General features: G+C 35.0%; 2 protein-coding genes across 2 annotated transcripts; one reads left to right on the forward strand and one right to left on the reverse strand.

Annotated features, from left to right (window-relative positions):
* Positions 1–579: 579 nt before the first annotated feature.
* LOC6648228 lies at positions 580–3631 on the reverse strand. The gene is made up of 8 exons (XM_002069927.4): positions 3487–3631; positions 3285–3419; positions 3068–3218; positions 2817–3004; positions 2147–2750; positions 1727–2087; positions 1350–1669; positions 580–1289 (listed from the first exon to the last, which is right to left on the reverse strand). The coding sequence occupies exons 2-8, from the start codon at positions 3404–3406 to the stop codon at positions 975–977; spliced, it is 2061 nt and encodes a 686-aa protein (XP_002069963.1). The 5' UTR covers positions 3407–3419; positions 3487–3631; the 3' UTR covers positions 580–974.
* A 264-nt stretch (positions 3632–3895) lies between these two features.
* On the forward strand, positions 3896–6962 carry LOC6648227 (dihydrolipoyllysine-residue succinyltransferase component of 2-oxoglutarate dehydrogenase complex, mitochondrial). Its single transcript, XM_002069926.4, has 7 exons — positions 3896–4137; positions 4440–4546; positions 4604–4705; positions 4817–5377; positions 5447–5591; positions 5779–6084; positions 6155–6962. The coding sequence occupies exons 1-7, from the start codon at positions 4066–4068 to the stop codon at positions 6287–6289; spliced, it is 1428 nt and encodes a 475-aa protein (XP_002069962.1). The 5' UTR covers positions 3896–4065; the 3' UTR covers positions 6290–6962.
* The last annotated feature ends 15052 nt before the right edge of the window (positions 6963–22014 follow it).

Here is a 22014-nt window from a genome sequence, read left to right on the forward strand (position 1 = left end):
TGCACCCCGAAGCCCAAGCTAAAGTATTATAGTTATTACATACAATCTAAAATGAAAAAAAAAACTAAATAACAAAATTATTATTAATTGCTAATCTGATATGCATATATTCTGGATCAAAGACATTGGTAAATCAGCTGAAAATTATTAGTATTTGTAAAATCCAGAAAGGCCTTCTATTAATTGGTTGGTTTCGGCAGATAAGAATTATTATTAGAGTTCATTATTAGGGGAAATATCCAGAATTTGCAGTTTCGGAACCCATACAATACATAATTAACAAAAATATATGTATGTAGGAATATATTGTCTCAAATGTTTCTAATATTTAGTAACATTCATATTAATTGGAATAAAATTTGTGGTTCACGTATGAATCATTCAATTCGAGAAATTCACATATAACATATATTTTATAAAGAATTTCTAACCGAAACACACAAATTATGTACATAATGGATTACGAATTTATGCAAAAAAAAAAAAAAAATAAAATCATTTGTTATTGGCTTTGGGACAGAGAAACAATAAAATCATTGCTCCCATTTCCCCGTATATAATATATAATATGCATATAAATATCTTGTCGTAAATGTATATTTATCAATAAAGTCTAATAAAATTGCATACATATATAAAAAAATAAGTGACAGAAATTTAAACTATATATATGTATATATATATATACCTTTTTGAGTGATGCTTATGTTTTTTGCTATTCATTAGCTACATTTATTAAATATGGAAACTAAAGTACACACTTGATTTGAGGAACTAATCAAAATGAGGCAGATTCTAGTACTTAAGGGGGTGTGTTTAAGTTTTAAAGGCCAACAAAGAAATAATACATTTTCAAATATTTGTTTGTGAAGATATGAATAATCTAATTGTGACAAGCCTTAAATCTTTGGGAACTAATGTTGTATAGAGAGCTAATAGCAATTCGAGAACAATGTCTGTGGCATTGGTGTTGACTAGTTGCGGCAATAACAATACTTTCGCAATTCCGGATCACGATCGTATATGCAATTCGCCTGTGTGCCATATTTATTGACACGTGAGATATCGCTAAGTTTTGTGGTGGCTTCAAACGTCTGCAAATTGTAACTCACACTGGCCTCATATAGCCCCTGGCCAGGCTGAGTAAGCAGTTGCAGTTGGTACATTTCATTTTGAACGAGAGTTTGACCCGTCATATCGGCCAGAAAGCCATCTCGATCGCTGTTGCTCTTGAACTGCAAGAGTTCCTTGTGCGGCTGCAGACGCAGAACCCAATTTACATGGACTAACTGGAATAGACGAATAGATTGGTTTAAGCCTGCCGATCAATTAAGAGGGCTTAGCCTTACCTGCAAGGGAGCACAGAGCTGACGTTGTCCATTTGTTGCCTCATTGATTGTCTTAACAATGCTTTCAGCTGCTTTCAGAATGATCCCATTGTAGCGAGTGTCATTCAGCTTTACTTGCAGCCAGTTAAGACAGGCACACCAATGCGGCTCGATATAGGCATCGGCGCAAGATCGATTCGAAGGAACGAGGTCTAGAAGTGAAATGGCACGTCCACGAGCCAGTGGGGAGATTTTTACGGGTGGCTCTGTTTTTATGTCATGGGTGGAACTCATAAAAGTGCTTTCAGCCGGCAGTTCTTCGCGGCTGGCAGTTTGCAATTCTGAAAATCAATGAGAACTAAATACAATAATTCAACTCTTGAAAATTAGTCACTTACGAATTATGTGCTTTAGTGTGGCATGTATATCGAAGGGCGTAGTTAGACGCTCCTCGTTTGCCACAAAATTGCTGTACTCCTGGGGAAAGCGTTTCTTAAACGATTCTGGAAAGGCAAAGCTAAAGAAAGGCAAACGCTCCTCTTGTTTGCCTTGGAGTGTTGCGCGCACTTCAGCAAAACGATTGCCATGATCGGCCATGAAGATCAAAATAGTGTCGTCTAGCAGGGAGCGCTCTTTTAAAGCAACTAGCCAATCATGGACGTCTTGATCAGCAGCTCCAACCAGATTTATCGAGTCATGCGAAAGCCCTCCATGAAAGCTGAATACAAATCGAGGATTATCTCGATATTTTAACATAAACTACAATACAAATAAGAAAAATAAGTGATTCATTTTCAAAGAAGACAGATTATATTCACATTCTTGGTGTACTCCAGCATTGTTATATGATCCGGCTGATGGCCAATGCAGTTTGGGGCACTATCGCTTTGCATGTGTCCCGCCTGAAGATAGTAGGTACGTAAATAATGATCAACGGGCTGCGTCTCGAAGCCATTCATGCGATAGGTGAATGTTCCGACATTGGGTAAATCCTCATTGAACGAAGTCATATACCCAAGTTCGGCAAAATCTTTCCAAATCATGGGATAAGCATCCACACTGCCAGCTCCGGAGAAGCGTTTCCTAGTCTCAGGCAGCTCTAATTCCGTGTAGCCAGTGAGCAAAGGGACTAAAGCCTGTGGAGTTCCATCTCCCACAATGTTGTAACCTTTGAGGACAATCGCACCCAATTGATTCGTCAAATAGTCATATGTGCGCGGCAATTTTCGTATAAAAGCATTGCGACTGAGTGAATCAAAACCGAACATCAGGACATTGTAGAACGAGGCAGTGGGCACATCTTGCATTTGCTGTTGGATCTGTGCTACAGCCTCAGGTGGCAGAACAGCCAAATTCGGTGACAAATTACTTGTAAGAGGTCGCTGAACTGAATCCCGGATGCCATGAGCCATACCAAACCAGCTGAATAAAACGAAAATGGGTACAAATCGATGATAAGGACTTTTTTAAGGACTTGTCAAAACTCACCTTTGTCCACTTGTGGCGCGACAAACTACCTTGACAAAATCGCTTTCCTGTAGCACATATGGCTCCTTCATCTTCAGCGTACGACCAAATTTGACTCTATAATCAGATTTTCGTATAATGTCCGTATATGAACACGTTATGTCCCCATGGACAGCTGCGATTTCTGGTCTTACAAAGCAAATGGATTTCTGAGAGTATTCAAAGAGAATCGCTTAGTAAAACGTGACATAAATTAATGATATTTTTCGCACTTCGCACATAACCCAGTCCAATCCCTCCCCGCAAGCGATTTTTTCAACCGGCTTGTAGAACTTCATGATATCGGGGTTATCCAAGGGTAAATGAGGATGCCGACACTCCCCCTGATTCATGGCTGATTTAATCGAGCGTTCCATTATTTCGCTGAAATTGATAAAGAGCAAATACATTTAAGTAACAATGAGTTTTAAGATACTTGGGAATACTTACATTTTAGCCTCATTGTTGACTTCCTGGTCGAAACACAATTCCACATAGACGGTGACCAGTATTAAAAAAAGGCAACAGGCTACCGCAATTTTTTGTACCAAACCACGACGTAGCATTCGCATTTTTATAGTTTAACTATGATAAAAATCAAAAGTATTATTAACAATGTAAAAAAAAAAAACATCTGCTTAATCATACTCACACGCGTTTACTTCCAAAAACTTGTGCTGAGACACCATTAATCACTTAAATTAAACTTTCATTTTATAAAGTTCAAGTACTTGGTAACCGCTTAGTTGTTAAACAAAATTCAGCCGCGCTATTGTAAAAAACAAAAACAATTAACGTGCGAAAAATTTGTGAATATGGTCACCCAATGTTATCGATAAGTCGAGCAGTGTTATCGTTTTAAAATCAGCAGTCCTCACAGCTGGTTGATACTAAAGATGTGTAAAATACAAAAGAATAAAAAATATAAGCAGAAAATGTAGTTGCTTTTGAAAACACATAAATTTTTTCGGCTACTTGAACAGGTTTTTGTTCGTGAAGGGTGCAGGTGCAGGCGTTCGTGTCACGTTTTAAGCCCCATCTTTAGTGCAGAGTTGCCACCTAGTCCTCTAGCATTATGAAAGAAGAGTAGGAGTCGACGTTGCTTTGCGAACTAAATTTAAGCAAATTTTTGAAGATTTCTCATTAAAATTCTTAAGTTTGTGCTCATCCTCGACACACACACACACCCACACCGTTGCACGACAAGAATACACGAAGCGACGACAGTAAGATGACGGGAATAATTTCCATGCTAACCAGACGACTGCAAATCGTTGGAATAAAAGCCGCGCGTAGTCAAGAGGTAAGTGAAAGGACGAGGGGGGCACGCAATTAAATTGTAGAGGTGCTCGGCGGGGAGGAAATTTATTTGGAGCGCTAGCCTGTCATCTCTGCTGCTGCTGCTGCTATAGCTGTTGCGACCTGGCTAAGGCGATTATGTAATTGTATGTGTACGAGGTGAAAAAAGGGCAATAAAAATGCTTTGACACGCCCCCCTTTTGCCAACAGCTGATTGTGTCGGTGTGTGGGGTATGTCTCACGTGAGCGGACATCCGCTCTGAGTTGTGCAATCATTGATTTTTTTTTTCATTTTTTATTTGACAGCTGAAACGCGGTATTCGTCAGTATTCCCGACTATCTGTCTTATCAGCAGCCAAGAAGCAGCATCTGTTGCGTCAAGATGTTACACTTGCCCAGCATCAAGCGCCCAGGTAAGTTTGGAACATAGTTATCCATACGAATTGGTCTCTTAAATTCTACTGTTTTAGAGTTCTCGGCTGGAAGAGCTTTCACACCACTACGAGTATGTGGTCGGAGCAAACGATAAAGGTGCCTCCATTCGCCGACTCCATTGCTGAGGGTGATATTAAGTAAGTTGATTGTCTGGAACCTGGAACCGGTAACCGGATCAGTCAGTTGCTTAGTAAGCAACAGGTTTCTCTGTTTAGCTCTTTCTAATTATTTCATCTTTCTTTATTTAGGTTCACTTGCAAAGAAGGGGATTCATTTGCGGCTGATGAGGCAGTCATGGAAATCGAAACTGACAAGACAACGGTGCCAGTTCCAGCCCCATTTGCCGGCACAGTCACTGCTATTCTCGTTAAGGATGGCGACACAGTTAAACCTGGTCAGGAACTTTTTAAAATGAAACCTGGCGCCGCACCAGCTAAGGCTGCCGCTCCTGCTCCAGCTGCTGCTAAACCAGAACCAGCAGCTGCCAAGCCCGCAGCTGCCGCTGCACCAGCTGCCGCTGCCCCAGCTAAGGCAGCACCCCCACCGCCGCCACCAGCAGCAGCTGCCCGCCCACCACCACCTCCACCGGCAGCGGCACCTCGGGCTGCCGCTCCCCCACCAGTTGCGGCTGTTAAACCCAGTGTGGCCCAAGTTAAACTGCCGCCAGCTGACGGTTCGCGCCAAATTCTGGGCACACGCTCCGAACAACGTGTTAAGATGAATCGCATGCGTCAAAAGATTGCTGCCCGCTTGAAGGATGCTCAAAATACGTGTGCTATGCTCACCACCTTCAATGAGATTGACATGAGGTAACTATGCAATGCGATATGGCCGAGTTTCTTGATTAATCTTCAACTGTGCCCCTTTTTTTGTTTTAGCTATGCCATGGATTTCCGTAAGCAGAACCTTGAAGCTTTTACTAAGAAATACGGTATCAAACTCGGCTTCATGTCCATTTTCTCGAAGGCCAGTGCCTATGCTCTGCAAGATCAGCCTGTTGTCAATGCTGTTATCGATGGCCAGGTAAGAAAGCTAAAATTATGTGTCGGCTTATCGCTCGTGACGTTTGCATTCAATTTAAATTTATTTGTTTACTTGTCGTTAGTCTTATCGCGCGGCTTGCTTTATTTGTTTATGTAATTTTTGGTATCAATGATAATGGATGACTGCTTTACCAGTTAACTAACTGAATTATTGTTAACTCTTTCAGGATATTGTGTACCGCGACTATGTGGACATCTCAGTGGCTGTGGCTACACCTCGAGGTCTGGTTGTACCCGTTATTCGTAATGTCGAGAGCATGAACTATGCAGACATCGAGATTGCCTTGGCTGGTCTGGCCGATAAGGCTAAACGTGATGCCATTACCGTCGAGGATATGGATGGCGGCACTTTCACCATCAGCAACGGAGGAGTTTTCGGTTCATTAATGGGCACGCCCATTATTAATCCACCACAAAGTGCTATCCTTGGTATGCACGGAATATTTGAGCGTCCCATTGCTGTAAAGGGAGAAGTAAGCTAAAATATTCATACAATGTGAATCAACTGAACACTAATGTTCAATTTAATTTGCTTAATTGTAGGTCAAAATCCGCCCCATGATGTATGTGGCGTTGACTTACGATCATCGAATCATTGATGGTCGTGAGGCTGTTCTCTTCCTGCGCAAGGTGAAGGCCGCTGTTGAGAATCCCGCAATCATTGTTGCCGGCTTGTAGAGTGCAATCTGCATCTGCATATGCATGCCCTCGCTGTTCAGTTGATATTAGTCGGTAAACACTTAACGATCGAACCAATCTGGAACTGTACTTTGTTTATTTATTTTTTATTTTTTGCGCGTGTCAAGATTTGAGCGTAATTTAGACAATTCAAGCACTCCTCCTATTCACAAGCAAACAGACATAATAAAACTACGTAACGTAGATTTGTGTTCAGAAACTATGTAAATTATATTTCTCTTAACTTTTGCACTTTACACTAAAAAAACCATGAACATGTAAGATGCTAAACACAGTAATATCGTAATAAATACGATATAATATTATCTCGAGATTTTTGGAATTTCTCTTACGATTCAAAACACAGGCGTTAATCATAAAAAGTTATTTATAGAGTAAACTACAAGTTAAAATAACTTATTTTAATGATAAACCTATTAGTAATCGGTAACATATTCAAATATTACCTTATTTAAAATCGAAACTATTGAATTGTTCTTACACACTCTTGTCTGTTTTAAGGAATATTAACGAGGTTTTGTTTTCAGCGCAATTTAAAAGCAAAGTGTTGTGTAAATATATCCATATTGTTTTGACCAATCGAAGGAATGAGTTTGTGGCATAGTAAAAAATATATAAATATACAGGTGCCAAAGAGGGCCTGGAAGTTGGACCGACCCTTTGGTTTTAATTATTTAATTTATCACATATACTAAAGTGTTTGCAATGTCTTACAGGAATCTGTCATCTAATCATAATTAAACAAAATTCATTAATAACTTCATTACGACAACGTGGGAATCAAATTATTTTATATATAATCAAGGATATGTTTTTCTCATCGAGGTATTAGTCTCTGTTAAAGCTTCAAGGGAAATCGGTTGGATTATCATTCAGTCTGTTAAGATAATGGAAGCTGCTTGCCGTCCAATAAGATTATTTATAACCAATAAACAGTTAAAGGCTCTTCCGATTCATACTCAACCGGATAAAGGAAAATATCAATGGATTTAATAATATTTAAGATGATTTGGCGTTTAGGGTGAAGCAACTAATAATAAAATTGCAGTTTGGTAAGTTTAAAAAGTGCTGTCTCGGTGTTAAAGTATAATCTCGTCTATCCGTTCTTTGGCCAAATGATTCTCCGCATTACCACCAGGTTTATTCGGGCAATAAACCAAAAACAGATGCCTGGCAATGGCGCGCTACAGTCCCGTCATTAATATTGATAGACGAGTTTCTACTATTTTTAATTACAGACTCATTCATAAATCTAAAAAGCTTTCGTATTGTGGGGCTCAAAATACAAGTTCCCGTAAAAGTTGACAGAATGTAAGCTTTTGTAGGGAAAAATGTTTTCTTTAATTTAGTTAGAAAAAGGATTTGAAAATGCACACTTTTGTAGTATTTACTACTTACCCAATAAACTAAAGGTAGTATTTCCTACTTATGTAATAATCTAAAGATGATATTATTCGTAAGATCAAATCACATCGTAAAAAGTAACATCAGTAAGAGAATACTCTTCATTAATGTTCTTCGGTATATCCAAATTTAATAACTAGTAAGATCCAATACTTATAAAGATATGAAAATGGTAAGATTTCCTAGAAATGGTTGTTGTTGGAGTATATTCTGAATGATACTTTTCTACTTACCTTTTATACTCTCATGACAAAGTATCAGTAGATTTGAGTCCTCAATATAATGTCATATTATTCGGTGATAAAAGAGAATAATTGATTGTCAAATCCAGGTCCAATCTCGATTATCAAACCGAAGCTGCTTGATTTGAAACCCGAAACTGCTTGATTTGAAAACCGAAACTGCTTAGTAAAGAAACTGCTTTCATCTAAAGTGCTTTTAGACAATTTGACATAGGGCTTAAAGGTAATGGTAAGAATTTAATTAAGAATGTAGACAATTATTTTGTTTTGTTATTAGAGCAAATTGGCTTGTACAATTTTATTGATTTTTAGGGTTTTCTTGTTTTAACTATTTCTAATGTTTACAATGTGTGTGTGTATGTGTGTGTGAGTGTGAGGAGTTGCAAATAATATATATAAAAATAAAATGATTAATTTTGTTATTCTTAGTACTGAATATAAATGCATTACAATTGTCTTTGTTGCAAATTTACAAAGGTTTATTACTTAAATTGAAAATGGGTTTTGCTTTGTAATTATTTTTGTTTGCTTTTTTTTTAGATCCATCAAAGAGATTGATTAACACAGTTATTAGTTATTATTTAAATCACATAAATCGAAATCGAACTGAACTAAACTGAATTGAATTGTCAAAAAAAATGATAATTGATATATATATATATATAAGTATTTGTATAGATATGTGGAGAAATCATATAAAAAATGCGGCAATCGTTTCGTCTAAAATATTTTGCAAAAGTCAAAGTTATTTTTGCAAAAATTAGAAGAATTGATATTTTAGGCAAAAGGATTGGCATTATCTACATTTCATTTTCGATACCCCGCTTTGTATAACTAAGGGGTATATTAATTTTGTGATAAAATTTGTCACAGATTTTGTTTTTGTTTTGTTTTGGGTCTTTAGCATTTGGTTTTGGATTGCTTTTAGCTTAACTAAGGGGATACAGAGTGTAGTTACATTAAATTGAATTTTCTTTTTTTTATAAGTTTTAGTAACTAAAAAGATAAAAAAAAATCTAGAATTGAAAGGTCCTACTATAATGTTAAACCTTAAAAGAATTTGGTTAATGTTTAACTTTGAATCAGGTTTTCATTTTTGTTTGGTCATTTTTGGGCTTGAGTGTGAAATTAGATCTGTGGGTCCGGGAGGGGGGGTCAGGTCCTGCACTTGTCTTCCCGCAAGTGCAAAACTCTTAAGTCTAAGCAATTACACTAGGTATCCCCAACCTTCTTGTGTCCGAAATTCTTTGTCTCTCTCTGCATAGATCCTTCCTGAGATGATTTGGTTTTAGGATTTGGAATTTTGGAATGTAGATTTTGATATTCAATAGAAATAGTGTACAAGATTCCATTTGCTGCTGTGTTTGTTTTGGGGTTTGTGCTTTAAGCGTTTGTCTCAATGATTTTCCAGATTTCCAAATTGCATCTTCAAAATGTGTTAAATACTTTTTAGCCAATCCAAAAATGGAGTTAAATGAAATGGTCAAGTGTCTCTGCGCGTGAATGGGCGAGTGTGCGTGTGTATGTGTGTGTGTGTGAATAGAAATTTTTAACTAAACTTTCAGTTTAAACCAATAGATTTTGGGTCCTGGGTATGAGTTTTTGCTTTGGTGCTGCTGCTGCTGCTTCTTGGCTAAAATTTCGTTAAGGGTTTTGACCTGCTTTTTTTTAGGTGGAGTCGGGTGGTTTCGGCTATGTCTTCAATGTTGGTTTTGTTGTACAAGTCGGAAATGTGTAATTTCATAAAGAAAGACGGTTCTTGCATAGGTTGTTGTTGTTGTTGTTGTTGCTGTTGTTGATGCTTTTGGTTTGGGCCAAGTCTTTAGGTGGTGTGTCGTCGTCGTCGTCGATGTTGTTGTTGTTTTTGCTGTTGCCGCTTGGCCTGGCAACTTTTTGGCTATGAATTTATAAATCAAAAACGTCTCTGTCTAGTGGCCATTGAGAGGTATTGGTTGATATTGGATGTCTCTTGCCTTTGGTCTGGTTGGTATACTCCTCAGCCCCGTGGCCGGGGCTCTATGTTTTATTTATTGATAGCAATTATGTCTCGACCTCGACAGCAATACATACATACATTTATATATATGTATGTATGTATTTGTAGGGTGTAATGTAGTGTATGTATATATAATAATTTTCAGTTTTGTTTGATGTGCTCTCAAGTGCATGATGATAGTTCGAACTTTTGCCAAAGAAACCTAAACCTAACCACAATTTTAGTTTGGCCTGCTCCCAGCTCTGTCTCTGGCTGGCTGATGGGTTGTGGACGTTTCTGGAGTAGTGTAATAATAATAATAATAATAATAGTGGTAGCGGAATAGATGCTGCGTGATGCTACTTAAAGTTTCTGCTGGTTTTTACTTCTTCTATGTGCGTGATTTTGGATTTTGTATTAGATTTCGGTCAAGTTGGTTTTTTGTCTTGGGTTTTTTGAGCGCAAATAATATGCTTTGAGGTTGTTTTGTTTCATCGTGAGGAGGGCGGGTTTCTTTTATAAAAGGGGTTGGGGTTTTCTGTTTTGGTTTCTCGAATGGATTTCAAATTTTTGTATTGTCAAATCTTTGATAGTTTTTTTTTTTGTTTTTGTTGCAGCTTCAACCCCTTTCTCTTCCTTACAATCGCTGGCTTGGTTGTTTTGTTTAATTTTGTTGTGCTCGGTTTTTGCTTTTCGTTTTATTTTGGTTTTTGGTTTGCTTGTTCTGAATTGATTTATATCTGAATTTGGCCGCCATTTGTAAGATTTTTGGTCCTGAAAGTTGAATGGCAATATATATATATATATATATGTATATACATATATCTCTGCCTGTCGTCTTTGCCAGCTCTTGTTTCTAAATTGTTTTATTTTTGTTGGATTTTTTGGTTTTTGTTCTTGACTTTTGTCGCATTAAAACTTCCGTTGTTTCTTGTAATTTATAATGCTGCTTTTAGGAGAACTTTGCTTTGGTTGGGTATATACCTATTTTCTTGTTGTTTTTGTTATTGTTGGACGGCCGCGCGGTACTTTATCATCTTAATGTGTAATAATTATGCGCCAAAAATGAACTCTCGAATTGTTGCAACTTTTGTCTTGAATTCGTTTTTTCTTTTCTTCTTTTTTATGGAATGGTTTGTTATGTTTTTGTTTCGGTTTTTTGAAGAAATGTTAAAAGAAATTTGTTTTGTCAATTTCAGTTATTGCATAAATAAATTAAAAATATATGTTTTTAGTTTTCTTCATTTCAATTGCATTAGGAATGTTCTTTTGAGGTTAATTTGGTTTTTGATTTAGAATTTTGTGGTCTGATCAGTGTTGGAATTTTGTTTCAGTGTCGTAAACTTTGCCAGAAAGAAGCCGAAAGTTGAGAATTTGAATTTCGAGTTCTAAAATTAAATAATTTAGTTGTATGTTTTCAGATTAATATTATTGTCATTGTTTTAAAGGCATATAAATAAATTAGAATAAATTTAGCTTATAATTTCGAAAGAAATTATTTATATTGTGGTCTGTAATACGTTTTGCTGTTTATCTTTTCTTGAATAACTCAAAATTTGAAAAGGAATATTTTAGAAACTGTTATTAAAGTAGGAAGAATTTGAATTGAAAATTTATATTATAGAATAGGAAAAAGAAATTAAACTTGCTAAATTTTAAGATTTTTCAAATTAGATTATACACATAATGTTTTTTCATTATTTTTGGAGTCAGAATATAATTTTTAGATGTTTGGCTAGAATCTAAAACGAAATCAATAGTTTTTTTTGGTTTCAATGGTTTATATATCTAGAGCTGAATTTAAAATTTGTTCACTAATTTTGTTTCTTAACAAATTATTTCTTTAGAAAGATGAAGAAAATTTTTGGATATTTTCAAATGAGATAATTTCCTTTTTTTGTGTCAAAAAATAATTCTGTAATTTTCAACAAATAATGGTTAGCATTGTATGAAATTTAGGAGCATAATTTCAGGCTGTATCTTAAAAATGGGTAACTTGTTTTGAATATAAAATGAATTTAAATTAAAACGAGTAATTAAACTGAATTTTTTGATGAATGTTAAAAAAATTTCTATAAATTGTAAATTTGGAATTTTTGCGTTGTATAATATGATTTTGTTACTAAATTTGATTAGTTTTTTTTGATTTTGATTTGAATTTAGAATTTCATTATTTTAAATCAAGAATAAAGAATCAAAAAATAATAAATTTAAGGATTCCACAAAAAAATTGAACTGATTTTTACAATTTAGAAATAAAGTAAAAAAATTGAATTGATTTTTACAATTTAGAAGTAATTTGTGAAATATAATTGATGATTTGTAAAATTATTTGTCAAAACTGTTTTTAGAATGCGGAATCGAATTTCAATAATGAAAATGTGATTTTGTATAGTATAATTTTTGATGGAACAAATTTATGCTTGAAATCAAAGTATTAATTTTATTTTGTGTATATTCTAATTATTTTTTCTAATTTTGATTATTAATTTTTTTATTTCTAATAGATGAAAATGTCGAAGAAATTGCACAATTGGAAAATTCGGACTTAATTTTTAATTCGAATTTGGAAGTTAAGGTATGATATGTCAATTTTGATTTCATTTTGATAACTTGAGTTTTAAGTATTAATATTTTTGCTTATTGGTTTTTGTATTTATGTTAAATTTGTGATTTTGTCTCATGTTTTTTGTTTTAAGAAATGTAGAATAGAATTTCAGTTTATCTAAATCGTTTCTATCTGAATGTGGAAGGTAAAATGAAATGCTTTTCAAATTTTCATGGTGGACTAGTGAAAAAAATTAATTTAGAAATTTGTTAAATTGTCTTTCAATTTCTTTTAAATTAGCTAATCATTTTTTTTTTTGGTTTAGATTGGTCTTAATTTAGTTATTATTAGAAAAGCTTTTTTTGATTAACTGAACTTTTTTTTTTGAGGTATATAAAGTAAAGAATGTTTTTATATTTGGTCAAAATATTTAACTTTTCTTGAAAATTTCTGCTTGAAACTTTGATTTGTGTATTAAAAATTGGGTTTTCGTTTAATTGTCTGACTCTTTTTGTTTTGGCTTAGATTGGTCTTCATTTAGGTATTATGAAAAGAATGTTTTTAGTTTTGATTGACTGATCTTATCGTTTGAGGTATGTAAAGTAAAAAGTGTTTGAATAGTTGGTCAAAATATTGAAATTTTCTTTAAAATTGAAACTTTGATTTAGGCATTAAAGGATACCTAATACCTTTGGAAGAAGATTTGAAGATTGTGGTTTAATGTGGCTCAAATTGTTTGTTTATAGTTTACTTTTAAATTTGTTTGTCGGACTGAATTAACATTTTTTTGTTTTTAATTAGCTGACCTTTTTTTGCTTTGGTTTAGATTGGTCTTAATTTTGCTATTATTTAAAGAATGTTTGTTTGAATGTAGTTTTGATTGACTGATATTATCTTTTGAGGTATGTAATGTGAAGAATTTTTTTATATTTGGTCAAAATAATAAATTTTTTTTTAAATTTCTGTTTGAAACTTTGATTTGTGTATTAAAAATTGGGTTTTGGTTTAATTGTCTGACTCTTTTTGTTTTGGCTTAGATTGGTCTTGATTTAGGTATTAAGAAAAAAATGATTTTAGTTTTGATTGACTTAACTTATCTTTTGAGGTATATAATGTGAATATTGTTTGTATATTTCATCGAAATATTTAAATTTCCTTTAACTAATTGATGGATTTAGCGACCTTTCTTTAAAATTTATATTTGAGACTTTAAATTCAGTTTTAGTGTGGGTAAAATAATTTGTTTAGTTTAGTTTACTTTTAAAATTTTCTAAAATTTTGTGGACAATTAGAATTTTTGAAAATTGATTACCAATTTTGTTGAAAATTTGGTAAGAAATTTTTTTAAATAATTAACAAATAATAATTTCGTTGTGTTTAAAATTTGGTTACCATTAAATTTAAATGTTTTGTTTGAATTTTCTAGTTGTTTAAAGAGTTGTAGTTAGAAATGTGGTTTGAAATTTCAATTTAGATATGAAATTGAAGTTTTTTGTGAAAGAATTTACTTTAAAGATATCGAGAATATTATACTTTTTGTTTGACGAATATGAATAATTAGAGAATTTGAATTGAATTTCTTTAGATTGTATTTTTAGAATTTAACTTGATTTTAAGTTGTCGATATGGAAATTTTATGACCTAGTTTTGAGGAAGAAAATCTTTTATATTGATTAATGTTTTTATGAGTTAACTTTTGAATTTGGATTTCGTAGGTTTATTTCAATTTATATATTTTGTTTCTTCACTATTTGTCGTTAAAAACCTTAAATTGACGGCCTTGAGACATTTTCTAGAATGTTACTAGACAATTTCCTGATCTAAATAACGGTATTTTTAGCTTTGACGACTTTAATTTTGTTGGTTTTGTTAGAGTAATAGATTTGCACTTTCAAAAAAAAAATAAAATAAATAAAATTTGTCTCAACATTTGTTGCGCATTAAATATTTTCTTTTCTTTTGTACAATTTCCAAAAAGTTGTCATATTATAGAATGCTGCAACGTCTTTGCTCAACTTGATGAAAATGTGTACCTCAATTAGTTAAAAGAAAATATTGAAAGCGTGCAAAAATGTTTAAATAAATTCACTTGGTTGAAAAATTAATTTTTCTGTTTTAAATTTATATGATGGGTCGGGCTATTTCTTTTCTTCTTGGGAATCGTAGAAGCAGCTTCCTTTGCAGCCATTTTATTACCAAAGTAGAATGAGTGTGTGTGTGTATATGTGTGTGTAAGTACCCCTGTATATGTGAGTGCTAAAGAGTGTGTGTGTGTGTGTATGCTTGTGTGTTTGAGTGCGTGGTGGTTGATTTGTTGCCTGAAGCTCTGGGACGATGCGAAACTGTCTTTTGGCATTTCTTTGTCATAAAACTTGTATTGAAAAAATAAAGATTGATAAAAACGAAACGATAATTTAAAACATTTCGGTGTTTTTTGTTTGGTTTTGTTGGATTTTTGGATTTGCGTTTGCTACACAAAATGATAAACTATTGCATTGTGTGTGATATTTTCGAAGGGGACAGGGGTATTGCGAGGTATGGATTTGGGTCTTGGGACTCAGTTTCGGTTTCTGGAAATGAAGCCTTCTGCGATGCCGTAGAAGAAGAGTTGAAATTTTGTTGTGTTTTTCGTAAGGACGTGCGGTTGTTTTTTTTTTCTTTTTTTTTTTGGCTGTGGATTGTTTTTGGCGGCGGATTGCTGCTCTAAGAGAAGTTAAATTAACACAACAGGCTCACCTTTTCCTTTGTTTTTGAATTTCTAGAATTTCTGTTTAGGTTTTTTTAAATTTAGTTTGAAATTTTGAAAGAAAGTTTGAGAAATGGTTAAGAAAATGTCATACTTGCGAAAGTTTCTCAAAGGTGAGCGCGTGTGGCTTTCTCTCTCTTTCTCTGTTCTGCTCTCTTGTTATGTATGGGTGAGGGTTTGTGTTTGTATGCGTGTGCGTTTGTGTGAGTGTTGAATTCGCCGCAGGAGCATTTTGAATCTTAGATGGGTGGTGAGTGTGTGTGTGTGTGTGTGAGTACTTCCTGTCGAGGGGTTGGCTTTTGTGGGGCATTTGCTGCCCCTGTTTAGATATTCAGCCAAATGTATCTAGAACGGGGCAGCTTTTTAGCCCCTCATTTTGAATTTTATCTGCTGCTTTAGATAAACGTCGTCGTCGTCGTCGCCGCTGACTGCGCTGCTTACTTGCTTTTACTTTTGTGTTGTTCTGTTACTCCTTCGATGCTCCTTCCTTGTTCGCCATCAAATGCTCGATCCTCTCTAGGTCTTGTTGACAGCAAAGAGGTATCTGTATCATCATCATTGGCGTTTTGGACCCCATTGCTTGCATGTCGTTCGATATATATATATATATATATATATATATGGATTGGATTTGATTGATGCGATAGTGTTTAAATTTCGGTTTCCTTCCTTGTAGTTTTTGTCGGAATGCTGTATAATTTGATGGCCAGATTTGAAGCTTGGGGCACCAATCGGAGGAGTGTTGCAGACAATTGGGTAATGGCAACGGCACGGACTGGAGACGCCGCCTGGACGTTTGCGGCTTTGGTTTTAATTTTGTTGAGATGGCGGGAAAATTTTCATTGCAATAGTTGAGAATTGTTAGCAGTAAACATTTTAGAATTTCGTTGAGTTTCATAACAATTTCGTTGATTTTTTGTTAGTTTGTTGCTTGTTGATTATGTTAATTACTGCTGCCTGATCCATGCTAAGAACTTATCGGTTGTTGCTTAAAAATTTAAGTACACTGCTCAGCTTTTGTGCTTTGTCGTTGGGTTTGGGTCCTACATGAAAAAATATCATAATGATGGAATGGGAAATATAATTTTCAGAAATTATGCAACTATTATGGAAGATCTTTTGTTAATAAACTTACCTGTAAAATATATAAAAATAATATTATTATCTCAATTCACTGTAGGGATCCTTTGTTTATTCTTATAGAGTTTTGTTCAACCAATTATTGTTTGTCGAATATTTATTTATGCACTTTACTTTTGGAATTTGTTGCTTATATTACTATGTAGATTTTAGTTTGTCGAGTATTCTTTTTTGAGTTGTGCAATTGTGATAGAAATTGTTTATGATTGGATTTTAGTTATTTGTTCGATGTTTGTTTAAATTATTTTTTTTGCGTTGAATTGTAGTTGCTTTTGCTTATACTTAAACCATTCTCACGAAAATTTGTCAAAATATATAACAAATTTTCGCAAAGTCTTTGTTTTTTGAAGTTTTGTTGTGTGTTGTGTTAATAAAAATTAATCTGACTTTCGGTATATGAACTTTTTCTTTTTTGTTTTTAACTGGACTGAATTTAGTTGGTTTTATTTAAACTGAAGAAACTTTTTTTTTTTGGTAAACGATTTTTTGTTGGTTGGTTGGTTTTGCCGCGTACAGCACACAGCAGTTCCTTAGCTCGGCCTGACCATGGCTGGAAGCTAGGAGTCGAGCAGTCGATCCTCTCCTGGTTGCTGCTGCTGTTGCTGTTGATCCTCAGCGTTTGAAGATTGAAATGAAACTGATTGATTCTGCGCAGCAGTCTCAGTTTATATACGCCAGAGATCAGGGCAAGCCAAGCGATCAGAGACTGGATGGAAAAGCTTTGTCCATTGTCTGACCGGATGTGAGAGACGGGTGGCGGGGGGAACAAAAGCAAAAAAAGGCAGGCAGGCAGGATTGATAAAAAGGAACCCGTTAGGCTAGTTTATTGTAGAAAAATCGTTGGGCGAAAGATTGCTAAAAATGCGTTTTCTATTCATGGTGGTGGGTTGGTTTGGTACGGATCGGATCGGATCGCAGCATCAGTTGCCAGGCACACCTGGCGGCTGGCTGAAAGCTGCAACGGCTGCTGCTGTTGCTGGACCGAAAAACTCGTTTGGCCGCACACAGACTCAAGGGTAACGAAAGGAAGATTCAGTTTAATTTTTTGTTCTGATCTGTCCTCGTATATCCTTGACCATTTGAACTGCAATAATGTGATGGGAAAAATCCTCATTTGAACTTGTTTTTTTTTGGGTTGTTTAAAGAACATGCGGATAAAGATCACTTTTCGTATCGAATTGAAACATGTTTTGAAAGCATTTTACCTACAGTGAAATTTGTCGCTGCCTAATTTATGTCCTGCGGCACAGGTCAACCACTTTAAAACACAAACTCAAATTCTCTTAAAGACCGTTATTCTCCTACACCCCCCAAAAAGCCCAAGACTTAAACTCCAATTCCCTGCCCCCAAAATAAAATCGTAATGGGTCAACCTTTTCAATTCCTTGAATGCCAACGGTCTAAACGTTGTCCGGCGGTTATTTCTCTTATATTTCGTTTGCTTTTCATCTCTTTTGCATCTTAAGTTCTTTAAGTTTCATTTTGAATTTTCTATTTTCTGTTTTTTTTTTCTGCTTCTGCTTTTCGGTTTTGGGCATATCAACAAGTTAAGGGTTGCGTTTTTTTTCCCAAATGCCAAGCAGTTTTATTATTTAAATTGCTGTTAACCCTACCCCTGTTTGGCCTGGGTTGGTCATTGGGTTAGAGGTGGGGTCATGACCATTTTTATGTGTGTGTGTGCGTTCCGATATGGGACACTTTGTTAAGTAGTGCAGGAGTAACAGAGAAAGGTAGAATACATGCAGTTCTGAGTGTGACCAGAAATAAATAAGTTAAAAATATCAAAAAAAATATCAACAAATTAAAGCATATAGTCCTAGAATGAAATTAGAGACTTTCATTAGAAGATCGAAATCAATCCGGTTGTTGAAGAGTTGTATAAGTTAAATTCCCACCATTTTGCAAATTTGTCGACTGAGCTTAATAAATAGTCGTCAAATTGATTGATTTTATGCATTTCTCCCATCAGGAATAAAATGAAATTAATTAGTCAAATAGAGAAAGAATATGGCGATAATATAAATGACAAATGATAATATAAGAATCAGATCGGTTGAACATCGATTGCTCGAGTGGAGTTTATGATATAAATAAGATATTGACAAGCGATTTTGTTCAATTAAAGAAACTTTATGATCAAAAAAATGTATATTAATCACACCAAAAAAATGACAAATTTATTATAATATTTTCAATTTGTCTATTAGTTTCAGTTTTGATTATTGTTCGAAGATGTATTAGTGATGTTATTATACAATGGTGGTGGGCAGAATTTTGCACCATTTTGCTTAAAATTTTAGATTGTTTATGGTCAACAATTTGCAATGTATAAATTGTTTGTGGTAGTACAGTTGTGTACAAAATGTCAGTTACTCATAGACTAGGCAAGGAGGATTTTTGTTAGGCTCTATTCTATGTATCTGTTTTTTTTGTTGTTAGCCTGTCCAACAACGTTTTCGATGCAGACTTAACGAAAAGAAAATTTACATATTTCTGTTAATTTTGCATTGAAGTTGGGTTCATAACGAAGAGGAAACACTTGAAATTTGCATACATTTTACTCACACACACACAAACACTCTCATATATACATAGGTATAGATGCTTGTATATATGTATGTATGTGGCTACATGGGGCGACTTCTATATATGCAAATTTGCTGCAAAGTTTTCATATAAAATACAAGTAAAGCCGAGCGAGAAAGAAAGAGAGAAAATGATTTGGGGCAAGATGGGGTTTGTGCTTGTGCTAAGGACAACAAGGACAAGAAGGACAACAAGCTGCCAGAATAATACACACGCGCACACACACACAACACACACACACACACAGAGTGCCTACACAAAAGAGGCTCTTTTTGAAGGAAATACTAAAAAAGGATTGTGCGTGCCTGTCCTAAAGAGTTTAGGTGTGTGTGTGTGTGTGTGTGTATCCTGTCAGTGTATTTGTGGATGAAAAGTCAGCAAAAGATACACATACAAAATTAAATTCAACAAAAGGCTCGTCCTGGCTTTCAAGAAAGCAGAAAAGGTTACTCAAAGGGGGTCTACAAGGCAGATGGATGGAGTAATGGGATATTGTTTGGATCAAAAAGGGGCCTAAAAATACTCTCCCAAGCTCCTATCTTTCACCAAGCTCCAAGCGACCCTCATTTTCGGTTTTGCCAGCCATTTTTTTGCCCTCCTTTAGTCCTTCCAACTCGTTGTTGCTCTTGTCCTGCTGCCCACATTTATGTTACCATAATTTGACTTGAGCAACAAAACTCTCAGTTGATAGAGTGCACAGAGAAAAAGTGTAGGGGAACAACGTATTTGTAATACCCTTTTTCAGTTGATAAGAAAAATATAGCTACAGAATAAAGATATTTGTTTGTTAAAGTTAAACTTAAAAAGAAATCTAAAGGTATTCAGTTTAAGCTTTGTGAGTTTCTAAATAAGAGTTAGAATCAATTAAATGGAATAAAATCATTAAGTGAAATTTCTCCTTTTTTATTTATCCATTTCATTGAGCTTCCATGGATTATATTATCACTCCTAGATGAAAAAAAAGGGCTTCACTTTCTTCACAAACTTTTTATTTTCTCCAAAGTATTATTTTGCCTTTCATTCAGTTAAGTAAAAACTTAAAGAAATATCAAAGAAGAATTTGTCCTTCGTAAAAAACCCACTAAGAGTTACGATTATGTGATTGACTTTCTTATCACCGATATCAATCAATTGTTGAATTATCAAACAAGATCCGTAAGATATAGACTTGGGATTGAGACTGGGACTGTGTAGGTGTCTTGGAACAAGGACCATAACTATTTAAATGGACATAGGGAGCCGACACTTTGCTAACCGAATTTCCTGCAGTAGTTTTCGGCCATGATGGGTTCATTTTTCACACAAACACACACATATATATATACTAGAGACACGAGGCAACCACTTATGAAGCGAAAGTTGGCAAATGTGAGCGTGCGCACACACACACATATACACAGAGCACACACACAATTACGTGGCGTTCTTTTGCGGATTTTGCAGTCAACTTGTAAGCCAACAGGCAAAACTATAGGGCTAATGTGTGAGACCCATTGGGGCGTCTCCATGTGTATGTGTATGAGGGGGTGTGCATAATGTGTGATTGTGTGGAAATTTTTGGGCAGTTTCATTTCGGTCATATTTATTAGTTGGCCCAGACACTGGCCAACACACACCAACACACACACAGACATAAGAGAACACGAAACAGGACAACAAGAAACGGAAACATCTTTTTTTCACCCTCATCAGTGCAAGTTTAAATGTTGTTAGGTAGTGTGGGGGATGGTGGGAGGAGGCCCACTATCAAGCATTCCTGGCTACATGTGTAGTTTGCCCCCTCCCACTTGCCCCTTGCTCAGAAACCAAAGACCCATTTACATACACACATATACATGTGTGTATCTGTTTTTCGGGCCCTCAAGGATATCGCTTTTAGTGCAAGAAAATGCCCCTGGAGTGGGTTGGTTGATGTTTTGGACCCTTGCCTTAAATGGTTTGGGTCTGCTCTGCCTGAGGGAGTGGGCTTAATAGCTTGAGCTTATGACCAGTTGCCTGAGCCTTCTTTCGCCCTCCTGTCATTTCCTGCATAGTTAACAATTTTCGACAACTATCAAGTTCTGTTGATGCTCTGGCGCAAATGTAATCAATTTTTATGCTATTATTGATGCTTCACATGACAATTTATTTGACAAACACGAAGCGAACCCATTCCAACGCCTTGATTCGACTGACTACTTGTTTTTATTTACCTTCTAGTTGATGGGCAAATTAATTGAAAATTTCGTTGCTCGATTTACCATGCAAGACGACAATTGGATTTGGGTTCCGGTTCTGTCTGAGTCAGTCTTTAAATGGGGGCGTTTCTTGTTTGAGGTTAGAAGGCTCCTAAAACACCTCTTTATGAGTTTGTGTCTATGTATAGTGTATGTGTGTGTGTGTGTCGCTATGAAATTGTGTGCGTGTCCTTTTCGTCCTCTAGCCAAAGCCATGTGTGTGTATATGCATGCTCGCCGTTTCATTATATGTCACACATTTGTATACATTTAAATATATATTTTTTTTATCATTACAAAATTATATGGCAAAGAAAAGTCCTTTTGTTTCAACTTGAACCCTTTAGATATGTGTCTCTTGTCTGTGTCCTGAGAGAGTGTCTCTGCTTCTCTTTGTGTGTGTGTGTGTGTGTATGTGGCACATTTGTTTCCTTTTATAATTATGTCAAATGCAAGGATTCTTTTACAAAAACCCAAAAAAAAAAAAAGGATTTTATCAGATTCTATGAAACTCTATGTTGCCATTTAACGATACAAGTGGTTGCTTGAATTTTTAGACTTTTTTACTTATTTGGGTTAAGAAAAATAACACAAATAGAAGCAAAAATAACCTTACCTAGGTCATTAAAACAGTTTACACTTAAAAGCCAATTACACTCTTTGCAAAGAACAATTTATTGTAGTCGCTCGCTTTAAGTCTTTATTTATTTATTCTTTCAGTGATTAAACAAATCAAACAAAACTTATGGAAATCTAGAACATTTGGCAAAATAATAAGAAGCTTTATAAATTTTTATTAATTACTAATCATAATTATATTAGAATCCGGTTATAACGACTCCGCTTA

This window comes from Drosophila willistoni, chromosome 3R (assembly GCF_018902025.1).
Source record: "Drosophila willistoni isolate 14030-0811.24 chromosome 3R, UCI_dwil_1.1, whole genome shotgun sequence".
Taxonomy (NCBI): domain Eukaryota; kingdom Metazoa; phylum Arthropoda; class Insecta; order Diptera; family Drosophilidae; genus Drosophila; species Drosophila willistoni.

Coding starts and splice junctions, on each gene's coding strand:
- LOC6648228 (XM_002069927.4), bottom strand. CDS start 3,406: ATGCGAATGCTACGTCGTGGTTTGGTACAAAAAATTGCGGTAGCCTGT. Junction 3,005..3,067: donor TGGACTGGGTTATGTGCGAA/GTGCGAAAAATA, acceptor GAATACTCTCAG/AAATCCATTTGCTTTGTAAG. Junction 2,751..2,816: donor CGCGCCACAAGTGGACAAAG/GTGAGTTTTGAC, acceptor CGTTTTATTCAG/CTGGTTTGGTATGGCTCATG.
- LOC6648227 (XM_002069926.4), top strand. CDS start 4,066: ATGACGGGAATAATTTCCATGCTAACCAGACGACTGCAAATCGTTGGA. Junction 4,547..4,603: donor GCCCAGCATCAAGCGCCCAG/GTAAGTTTGGAA, acceptor CTACTGTTTTAG/AGTTCTCGGCTGGAAGAGCT. Junction 5,592..5,778: donor ATGCTGTTATCGATGGCCAG/GTAAGAAAGCTA, acceptor TAACTCTTTCAG/GATATTGTGTACCGCGACTA.